This window comes from Terrapene carolina, unplaced genomic scaffold (genome assembly GCF_002925995.2).
Source record: "Terrapene carolina triunguis isolate 2854851 unplaced genomic scaffold, T_m_triunguis-2.0 Scaffold22, whole genome shotgun sequence".
Taxonomy (NCBI): domain Eukaryota; kingdom Metazoa; phylum Chordata; order Testudines; family Emydidae; genus Terrapene; species Terrapene triunguis.
The window spans coordinates 8,566,198-8,578,202 of NW_020664373.1; the positions used below are offsets into that span (position 1 = coordinate 8,566,198).

The 12,005-nt window shown below is 38.4% G+C and overlaps 1 protein-coding gene across 1 annotated transcript in view; it reads left to right on the forward strand.

Annotated features, from left to right (window-relative positions):
* The window catches only part of LOC112117524 (oral-facial-digital syndrome 1 protein), a 61,116-nt gene that overhangs the window by 46,428 nt on the left and 2,683 nt on the right, over positions 1-12,005 (forward strand). Inside the window, exons 18-22 of the mRNA XM_024215487.3 lie at positions 1,823-1,923; positions 7,697-7,816; positions 9,287-9,444; positions 10,091-10,270; positions 11,276-11,346. Of these exons, the coding sequence (XP_024071255.1) occupies positions 1,823-1,923; positions 7,697-7,816; positions 9,287-9,444; positions 10,091-10,270; positions 11,276-11,346 (630 nt within the window). The remainder of the gene's footprint in view (positions 1-1,822; positions 1,924-7,696; positions 7,817-9,286; positions 9,445-10,090; positions 10,271-11,275; positions 11,347-12,005) is intronic.

Genomic DNA, 12,005 nt, shown 5'->3' on the forward strand with positions numbered 1-12,005 from the left:
TATTCTGTCCAGAACACCAGGGAGACAATCAAAAGAGAACACCTCATCCATCACTGGGAAAAATATCTGTTCTCAAGACACCCGCACTACAGTTAGTTTCCTGTCCCAACTTGCGAGTGGGTGGGACGGAAGTGAATAAAAGCAACCCCTTCTTTCCCTTAGGAGAAAGGATTGCATTTCTAGTATTCTGGCTCTGTGGGAAGTATTGTTTTCTTTACTGTTATTCCCAAAATACATTGGTATCATCAGAAGGACAGGGATGAGCCCTCTACATGAGTGAGACCTTCCATCTCTTGCTCATCCTAGATATAGGCTTGATTACTGCAGCTTTAATGCTGATTCCTAAAAAATTTAAGGATTGAATACTTTGATTATAGGTTAGGCTGCCAGTTTTACTGTCCATAAAGCACCTTTATATAAATCTTTGTTTCTCAGAATAATAGTTTTTAAATCCATTTTTCTAATAATTTATTGTTGACTGAGAAACCATTAGCGGTTTTATGGAATGTTGTTGATACTGGATACAGTCCATATTCATCAACATTGCTGTGACAAAATGGCTTGTGAAAAACATTTGAGATTCATGCAGATAATTGCCTTAATGAGACAAACCTCTCTTACTTTTGTTTACTAATTCTGTCCCATTGAATTCCATGCCTTCCTAACACTTCTACAGGATATAACACTAGCAATATTATACAGAGTGGCATGTGTCCTTGTACACTAGATAAATAATATATACCCAACAGACAAAAATTTCTCTAAAGGAGAGATTCAAAACCATTTAATATAGATTATATACTGATTATACATTATCTAGATGATATAGTTCTAGAAATACCACTTATATTTGACCGCAGTAGATGGTGTGTGTAATTTACGGGGGTTTTCTGTGCATTGAGCCTCTCTTCTGAAATGGCAGAACCAACACCGCTAGGAGTATTTTTCCCTTAGGCTTCAATTTACATTAATTAAGGCTATCTCTTAGAGCCTGTACATTTTATGTATCCTCCTCTTTATCCTCACCCCATAAAAAACTTATTGCTTAGACTTTTCATAAATATTTTATATGTTTATGCTTATAGTGAAAGACTAATACAGCCAGGTGCTGACAAGCTTCTGTACATAGTGCTACAGGGCATCTCATTTGTGACCTGCAGGTCTCTTTCTACTTTCTGGATAAGAGATTGCTAGCTGTGTTACACTGGCTGTATTATACTTGATACTGTTATAGACAGATCCCCAGAAGCAGTTAGAAAGAGACCACTAAACTCATTTTCCATAGGGCCAAAGAAGGATTGTAAAATGTAGTTTCAGGGATGAAAGGCTATCTAATCTAACAGACTATCATGGCATCAAAGCACTGGACACAAATTAAACTACAAAACTGAGTGTGGTTAAAAGGGCATAATTCTTAATCTCTCTTCTCATTGTATGTGTGATCCTTTTTGCCTTCTTTCTTGTTTTTTGTTTTCTCTTCCTGTTTTTAACTCAATTTCATAGTATATCTTTCTTTTTATATGTATTTCACTCTTCCCAATTGTGGCTATGTTTTGGGGAGAGACTGATGGGAAAGGTCTTATCCAAGAGCTGAGCCTTGCATTCATACCTGACGGTGGTCAGGATTAGGTTACTGTATTTAAATTCCATATCCTGTAAATTCTGACTTATACGTTAGTTTGCGTATGTGGTTTTACAGTTTTCTTAGTCCATAGCTACTCTTGGGTACTACAGACTATTGTCATATCTTTAACTGCTGATGTACTTGACGTTTTGGTTATTAAACCTTTTAATTCATGTTCTCTTTCCTCCCCACTTTCAGTCTTCGTGAACAGCAAGCTGATAATCAGGACTTCAATGACTCTTCAAAGCCAGAGAAGCTAGCATATGAGGACCTTGAAGAACATGATTCTTCTCTTAAATGTAAGCTTTAGTGTGTTTTTTTCAGACAGTTACTTAGTAAATTGAAAGAGTAGAAGTTCTTGTTTTTTTCCTTAAGGTTAACCATTCTTTTCAACCTAAAATTAGCAAAGGGTTAGCAGGGGGTGCCTGAGGGATCCATATTAGAAACAAATGTTGTTTAATACATTATGATGGAGAAGTTACAAGACCACAGTTTAGGTTATGTCAGAGATTTCAGTTTAAGCTTTTTAGATATTATTATTATTATTGTTAAAATATTATGCAAGTAGAACTGTGCAACCTTAACTACAGTGACACAATGTTTGTGTGTGGAGAAGAAGGTGAATATTGAGGTATCAGAATTTGCAGATAACACAGTTGTTTAGGTTAATAAAGACTGGAGAAAACTGTTATTAAAGCTGCATGATTGGGTAGCAAATTAAACTCACTGTTGACAAATAGAAAGAAATGGAGGGAGAAGGACCACCAGTTAAAGGTAGAATACTTCTCAAAGATATGGATGCAGAGATCAGCATTAGCTCCAGGTGTCACACTGTCTCAATTCATGCGCAAAGGTAACAGTTCCCTACTTGTTTTCCTAGGTATCAACACAGTATTAAACTCTAAATAAAACATCTCTAAGGTTGCTCTGTTTACAATGGCAGACATGCTGGCTATGTTCAGTGATGAGTTGATGAAGTGGGTGACTGTTCTGTGGATTTTCCCCTTAGTATTAGTTATTTTAGTCATCAGTTTTAATTCATTCCATTTAGTTTTCTTTTTACAATTTTTAAATACAGTAACTCCTGACTTAGTCGTCCCAGTTAATATTGTTTCATTGTTACACTGCTGATCAATTAGAGAACATGCTCGTTTAAAGTTGTGCAATGCTCCCTTATAACGTTGTTTGGCAGCTGCCTGCTTTGTCCACTGCTTGCAGAAAGAGTAGCCCATTGGAACTAGCTGGTGGGGGCTTGGAACCAGGGTGGACCGGCAGCCCTCATCAGCTCCTCTAAGTTACCTGTGCTGCAGCCACCCAGCAGGCTGTCAATTGCCGGGCAGTTCAGCTGTCCCTCCCCCCACTGCCATGTGCTGCTCCTGCCCTCTGCCTTGGAGCTGCTTCTGGGAACCTCCTGCTTGCTGTGCAGAGGGGGGGAAAGAGGGGTGCTAATGTCATGGTGTCCCCCTCCCCCTGCTCCTGCCCCCCGCTCCTGTACCTTATCTCCACAGAGCATGGGGGGGGGGACATGACAGGGCTCAGGATGGAGGGAGCTTGCTGGCAGCAGCTGCTGTCTCAACTTGCTGATCTACTTAAAAAGGCAATGTACTTAGAGTGGGGTCAGCATACTTAAAGGGACAATGCGCGTCTCTCTCTCTCTCTCACATACACGGTGTGTGTCTCTGTCTGCCATGCTGTTTCCCTTCCCTCCATTCGTGCTGCCTTGTAGAGTGTGAGGCTACATTAACAACAATGTGTTAACCTTGAGGGCTCAGCCGAGTGCTAGTTCAGCATTTAGCAGTAAGGCATTCCCTGGGAAATATCCCACCCTCTGATTCCACCACCTCAACCAAGCTTCACAATCATCATTGCTGTGTACAGTATTAAATTGTTTGTTTAAAACTTGTGTGTGTGTGTGTGTGTATATATATATACACATAAAAAAAAATAGTATTTTGTCTGGCGAAAAAAATTTCCCTGGAACCTAACCCCCCCCCCCCCATTTACATTAATTCTTACGGGGAAATTGGATTCACTTAACATCATTTCGCTTAAAGTAGGATTTTTCAGGAACATAACTATAACGTTAAGCGAGGAGTTACTGTAGATTATTTTACTGCAGCTTGCATTAGTTGAAATACTTCTACACTAGGTATTTCTGCTCATACAATTAGGATATGACATTTATTCATTTAAATTATTAAATTACTTAATTTTACAGTAGATACTTTTAGGAACTGATTCTAATTCACTTATTTTTTTTCCTTTATTTTACTGGATTTGAGAACAGACTGGGTGCTATGAGTAACTAGGAAAAGCAGGTGTCGTGCCTATATAGAATTAGCTAAATGCCTCATCATCCAATTAGTGATGCATATGAACAGAAGGGATAATTTAAGATATTTGTACCTAGAGCTGGGTTCTAAATTAACTGTACTGACACTCAGTGCTGTGTTGGGTGTACCAGTGAACACCTCCATTGGCATGTGAGTGGAAGAAAACCAGCGCTATCAGAAAGGAGGAAGGGAGCAGAAAGAGAAGAAACATGAAAAGCATATGCCCTGACCTGCCCTTGCATGGGCACACCCCTTGTTCATTATTGATTTCTCTGTGGCACTAGTACAGTCATTTTACCCCTGTAAACTTCCTCTCAGGACACTTGCCAATAAATATCAGGCAGTCCTGGCTGCTTTTCCTAACTTCGTTTTGAGGGCCCTGCAGATCTCTCCAAACTGACGACACCTCTGACTTCTGGGTTTGAAAAACCACTAAGCTTCTATTTAACCAGATTAAACGTAATAATAGTGTTCAGTAACCCTTGTACTTCTTACTCCATTAGGGCAGTGGTCCCCAAACTTTGGGGCGCATGCCCCTAGGGGAGCGCAGAGTTCAGGGGAACGTGGCAGGTGTTGGTCCAGCCCCCGTGGGGGATGTGGCGAGAACGCCACCCAGCCCTGCTCTGCCCCCAGCTCTGCTGCGCCTTAGGCCCGCTCCCAGCCGCACGTCCGTCTGCAGCTCCACTCCTGCTCCTGGACCCGGCTCCCAACCCTTGACCCCGACCGTGGCTCCTAACCATGTTCTGGCCCTGGCTCCAGTGTGTGTATGTGTGTGGACAGATTCAATTACAGTTAAGGGGGGTGGGGCGCGTATAAAAAGTTTGAGGACCACTGTACTAGGGAAAGACTAATCTTACAAGAGCCTGGCAGTGTTTCCCTTCCTGATCAAAATCTACCTTTGCATCCCCCTCTGTGATCCTGCTCCCTCTCTCCCAAAAAAACAACCTTTCGAATTAACACGTCCCCGCCTTCCCTCACCCCCCAATTCCAAACAAGCAATCTGGGAGGAGCTTCCACTAGGAGTCCAAACCTCTGTGCACCCAACAGCATGTGGTCTCTTTGTCCTGTAACATACCCCATCATGCAATTTTGCTTAACACTTATCTGATAACATCTCATATCATACAATTTCAAGTTAACCTCGTACCTTCTCCATAGCATATAAAAAGCAAAAAAGAATAAAAAAGGAAAAGGGGGAAATACAGAAAGTGGGGAACTAAATACTGAAGGATTAAGACAAAAGGAGAAGAGCAAAAATGGAGAGAGAAAAAGGAGGATGTAGCAACTATATCAGCACATGGTGCCAGGCGACATCAGGAGACAGGAAACACCCATCTGCCAGTCCATCCTAAAATGGGTTCCATCATTGATGTAGATAATTACCATGACAGCACAATTATTCCAAACTCATAGCAATAAAAACCTCTCTAGCACTCTCCACCCACTTGTAAGAATGAAGATACACACAGCGCAAGATAATTTTTTTTTATTTTCTAAATAGTGGTGTTGCTTTTTGGCTGCAAATAAAGATCATTCTTGCTGTACTAGTTAGTGTCTTAGTTTGGTGAATACATACTGTTGATGTTCTAGTTCTCTGTTTCTGTGTGGATGACTGATTTTTAGAAGCTGGATCCAAGATATAGTAACCGAAGAACGACATTGATACTTCTTGCAGTGTGTTTTATGATTATACAAATATATGAACTCTGATACATTTATATGCATAGTTTATATGTATATGGACATTTTAGACTTCGATTATTTAAAGACCTTTTCGTTAATACTGTTTTCTGCTCATAGAATATTAGAAATGGTTTTGCTATTTCGTCATTGCTTTTGCCAGTCTGCACACATGAAATTCTGCTGTTTCAAGCATGGGGTATACAAAACAACATATTGATGATGATTGTTGATAATGACTACAAAATAAGTAATATCTGTGTTTCGGTAGCCATATCTTTAGTATTAATCAAAGTTATCATTTAAAACTAATTTAAAAGAAAACCAAAAAAATAAAACAGTTGCTTTTGAGTATGTTAATCATATGATGGGTTATCTGATCTACATGAACAAGAATGAGATTTGTGCGTCATTATACACGAGGCTGGTGAATCAAGATTGGAAGTTTTTCTAAAGATATGCTTTAGGAATTATTTTGGGGGAAGTTCTAGGGCCTGTGTTATACAGGAGATTAGACTGGGTGGTCACAATGGTCCACTCTGGCCTCAGAATCTATGAATACCTATTACTAAGGTTGCCTGAGACTTCCCACTATAAGATCTTGTTTTCAGTTGCTTATAACTTTGCTAAACTGTAACTATTTTGGAAGGAATTTTCCGTGCGAGATGTGTGCTTCAGGAGGAAAAGTTTTTGGAAAATTGTCCCCTTGTGTGTATGCATTATGAGACAGTCTTTAATTATGTAATTACATTCTATTTTTTCCACAAGATGCCTGTCTCATTCAGTGCACCAGATAGATCTGCTCTGTGGATAGATCAAGGTTGTGTAGCAAAGAAGACTGTTGTGTGTCGGACCTCTGCCTCATTTGTTGCAGTAGTTGGAAGGTATGTAGTGAATGAGGCAGGTGATTGTAGGAAAAGAAAAGAAGGTCATGTGATTAAGGCAGTTGAATTCCAGAGTTCCTATGTGATACTGACAAATAAGAGAGCAAGTCACTTAAGTGACTCCCTGTCAAAAGTTTGGTTTATGTTCATCTTTTTCTGGCTACCTTACTTGAGACATTTGGATCTGACTTGCAGAAGTGCTGAACACACATTTGCAACTGAAGTCAATGAGAGCTGTGCTTGGAACATATAAAAAGCGATATAATGCTAAGTTCCATGAAAATCTAATGACCTAGGTGTCTCAAATTGGGCACCCAAAATTAGTGGATACTTCTGACTTTAATCTGTCTGTGCCTCAGTTTCCCATCTGTAAAATGGGGATAGCACCCCTTTACCTGACAATGGTCTTGTGAAAATGAATTCATTATTATTTGTGAAACATTCAGATACTATAGGAATGAGCACCATTGAGAAGCCAATGAGGAAATAAATACTTCTGTCTTCAGAGCAGGGTTTGAGTAGTGTGTAGTAAATAAGGCCTGGGGCCATACATTGAACAGTGAGGAGAAAACAACATATTGAATAGTTGCTCATTAAGTGAACACCATTCATCCTGAATGAGGTGGGTCTTGTGGACAAAATAGTATGTGATCGTGTAATTAAAGACTATCTCATAATGCATTACACACAAGTGTGACTAATTAAGGTTGAACAGGCATTCTGGCATTTCCTAACTTCTGAGTGCTTTTAATGTTGTTTTTTGTGAGCGGGGTGTGTGTGTGTGTGTGTGTATAGAGAGAGAGTATGTGAAGGAAACCACTTGTTTTTTTTACAGTTTGTGGCTATATTTATTTATGGATCAAATAAGATTTTAAAAAATCTTTTATCTCACAAGTATACATTGATTTCAGTTGTGCCAGTAGCTTTAGTAAACACGTGTTACAACTAGTTTTCAAAGCCAAACAATGCCATGATTATAATTAAAGTAGCAAATGCAGCCTACTTGATAGTTCTTAATTTTCAGTTAAATGGTTGAGTTTGGAGGGGAGAGTGCTTAATTAATGGCTTAAATTTATGTATTCTCACTCCAGCCATTCCCACACTTTGTGTCCATTCCTTTGCCCCACTATTATAATTACAGAATAATGAGGCCATTGTTCAAACTTCTTCTCCAGATCAAGGGGACATTCCAGAGCAGCTCGAAAGTGATGTGTCACATCCATCTGGGGACAGCGTCAATGGGAGCAATGTCACAAACGCTATGCCAGCAACAGCCACTTCACAGCAGGATTTAAGTGAGTTTTCAGCTCAGAAACAAATGTGAATACCCTTTTTAGATGGCAAATGCATTAAAACAAAAAGCAAACAAAAATTAGCATTTTGTAGTTTCCTGTATTGAAGTGGTTGAAAACTTTTCTCAAAGCTAGTGTTTAGGTACTAAAGAAGAAGGAATACATCTTTGTTTGTTAATTCTTGACTTACTGTAGAATGATGATTTTCACCAGTACTTCTGTTAACTTTGTTTTAATTTAATCTTTTAAGCTTGCTTTTTGGCTTCTGAAGAGACTTCATTTTTTTTGGCCTCAGTATTAATTTCATGATCTTTGCTTCTTTAGGGAGAAGCTTTCTTCAGCGTTTCCCTTAATGTGTGTTTGCATTTGCTGATTGTCTTGCATACCAATTCGCTGAGTATATAATCACTATTGTAAAGGGTGTCAATATAAAACCCTCAGAGATAGATAGACAAAGATGATTTAAATGCAGCATGCTTAATTTCTCCAATGCTTCAGTACAGCTATATATAATGGTCTGGAACAGCTTGCTTGGTATGAGTCTTACCCAAAGGTGTTGCTGTGGGCAGAAGGCTTTCTAGCTTCAAATAGCTTCTGGTATTTTGTGCATGTAACAAATTATTACTTTATAGAAATAAATGGTCTTAGCATTTAAACTCCACAGATTTAACTAGATTTATGTGCTGTGATAGTTTTTCCTAAATAACTGTTTTATAATACTTTGTATTTTTGTAACCTCTTGTATCCACTTTACAAATACTAAAGAATTAAACCTTGCAGCATCCTTATGAGGAAGACAAGTAGTATCATCTCCATTTTACAGATCAGGAAATTGAGGCACAGAGAGGCTCAGGTTAACATTTTCCTACTTAGAACCGAAACTAGGGCATCTCTAAATCTATATTGACCTCAGTGGGAGCTGTGTGTGTTTACCACTTCTAAGTCAGGCCACTTATTTAGAAGCCTACTGTAAATATGGATTTCATCTACTTTAGGTTAGGCATCCAGATTTGAAAAACTTGGCTTAAATAACTTGCCCAAGGTCACTCTGGAAGTTTGTGGCACAGGTGGGAATTATGCACAGGTCTCCTGACTCCCTCTCCTCTGCTTTTATCATAAAACTGTCCTATCTCTTCGGCTTCAGTCTTAGTTTCACTGTGTAACCAGTAAGATAAGAAGACCTACTAATTGAAAACAAATTGCCTGCTAAATTAGCTCAAATTAACAATATGGTACATGTGTAAACTACACATCCAGGTTTTTTAGGTTTATTATAGGTGCCACACAGAAACGGTTACATAATCAATTTGCTGCTTAATTGTTTGTCTGTTTTCCGTCTTTCCCAACTGGGACTACCAATTCACTCACTGTATTACCAAGCTGCATGTCATGCTTTATTTCAATAGCCACCACTTGCAAATCTTAATTACAGCACTGTGTATGTCAAATGGCACAGAAATAATTTTGTCTCAGCAGTGGTTGATCAAAGCCAGTCTGAAGAACAGAAAAGAGAAGAGAATGAGAAAAAATGGGAAGAAGAAAGGAGAGAAAGAGAAGAAAGAAGGCAAAGAGAAAGGCAGGAAGCACTGGAAAGGGAGGAAAGAGAACTAGAAAAACTGAATGAAGAAATGGTGATGTAATATTTTAATTTCTGACAGGAATGCAACTTTGTTATACCATATAATTTGAACTAAATAAACCACATAGCAATCCTAGATGACTTCCTACATTGTTTTTTCTATGTGAATTTAACATAGAATAGTTTATCTTGGATTTACTCTCATTTCTGTAGCTACATAATAACTAAACTTTATTGTTTCCAAAATTTCCCCCCAGATTAAAAGCTTGCTGTCCAGTAATTCATGTTAATATGTGATACTATTGTGTGGCATTGGTTTCAACATGGACAGGGTTTGGTTTATTCTAAGCCAAAGCTAGAGACTGTTTTCTAAATTGGCTCCCAGATTGGAACAAACTGAATGAAAAAATAATGTGATACCTAATACCCAGTCTCTCAGTCTCTACTTAAGTAAAACTCCCGTTGACTACAATGGGACTTTGCCTGAGCAAGGACTGCATGATCTGGCCCATCCCAAAAGTGTGAGTGAATATGGTACATGTCACATTAAACACTCCATTCAGACTGGAGCACAGATTACTAGATTAGACTAGCAATGTACAGAACTTCATATATAAACATATTGAGTTAAAACCTGATTGAAATATTTTTGAACTGGCTGGTCAGTTTTAAGTGTATTGCTTTGTTGTGTTTTTTAGAAGTTGATCCAAGATTCGTTGAAAAGTGAAGAAGAAACAAAAAAGACAGACCGTGAAGTGGAAGACTCAGAAATCAGTAATCCTGACGCTAAAGACAATTTGTGTGACCCTCATCCTAATCCACTAGAAAAATACATGAAACTGATACAGCAGAGCAGAGAGCAGGAGCTGACAAACAAGGTGATATACCAAAACCTGTAGGCAGTAAAAGGGTGATTTCAAAGTGTGACTCTAGAGGACAATGTTTTGTCTGAATTACAATGTATCCATAGATCATGAGGTGGAGAATACTGTCAGCTCAATTTGGTCTTCTTCATTTTCAGTGTGAAAGTTAGAGTAACAAATTGTGAGAAGAGGAGCAGGTTTGTAATATAGTTGGTCTGTTCACTGTTGGAGATCTGTCTTCCCAAGGAGTTTTGCCTAGGTCATGTGGGAACGGCAAGATTACGTTTCTTATATAAGGCTGTGCCCAGCTATATTGCATCATGTCAAACAGTAACACAGAACAATAGAATATGTGTATTTAATGTAGTTAGAAATTAATGGTTTCAAAATGTTGTATGTAAACAGGATAGTTAAAACTGAGGGCCTAATTTTTAAAGGGACCTCCTCTTGCACGTTCACTAGTCAGTATGCATAATGTACATAACACACACGATAGAATTTATACTTCCAAAACCCATTTCTGCAGAAATTGGGTTTGCCTCTGTCACTGCTATCATTTATACATGTAAATGAGAGTGCACAAAAATTGCAGGTGTGAAATAGCTTCCAGATGAATGGATGTCAAAAATTAAACATTTAGCCCTGAGAGAACAAGTAACTATGTGATTGAAAAAAAATTCCATTGAAGCATTCCAGTGAGTGGATTGTCATCAAAAATGGAATTTCTTGTGTAATAAAATTATTTTATAAGTTTCTGTTCAGAAGTGGTTCACATTTTGTATCCCCAAACATCATTACTTTTGGGATGTAATACCATATTGCTGGCAATGTGCTTGCTCTTCTATAAGACATTATTTAAAAAGTCATGGTGTGCATAAAACTACATAGATTGATAAGCTATTGTTGTCAACAAATGCTATGTGCTTAAGCTCTCTGTAAGATCATATGCTACAATAGTACTATGATGTTTGTAAAGTTAGGCCAAAGAACCAAATTTAATGCTTTTCTCTTGTCTGCCAGAGCTCCAAAAAAGAGGAAGCGGAAGAAGTATCACTGATAGAGAAACTTCTGTCTAGTGAAAAAGATGACAGGTCAGGCTGGATACAATTATTATTTAAAGCTGAGGTATTATTAATTGCTAAGGAGTCACAGAAATGGTATTTCAGTTACTTGAAAATGTGACTCATTTTATTAATGTGATAGTTGTGGTTTGATTTATAGTCAACATGTCTGCCTTTTAAAATGAAATTCATACATAACTTTCAGACAAACCTTTCTCCTAAACAAGTAGATCAGAAGCAATACGCTGAAGTTAGGTATCCTTTTAAGTAAAGAAGACTAGTTTTTTCTTTAATTTTCCTTAGAAAAATGCAGCCCTCTTCTCTTGGGTGAAGAAATTATTACAGCATGTGTAAACACCCTCATTTACAATGATGTTAAGCAACTACATTCAAGGGAGATAGGTCAACAGCCCTGCTGATTAGCCCTTCATTGATGGGACAGCAGCAGCACAACCTCCACATTGCCCAGAGCTTGAGAGAATTCCTGTGTGTTAATGACACTCTTATTGCCTAACATCTCTGCAAGGCCAACAAATGAGTGCCAAATTGGCAGAATAGGTTTGGTTATGTATATATTTGCTCATTCTGGCACTGGATTGTGATTAACAATTTATTTCAGGTAGACCAGGAAAGAGTTGTTGGAGAATAAAAACTCACTTGCGTCAGCTCTGAGCCAATGATGTAAAAGA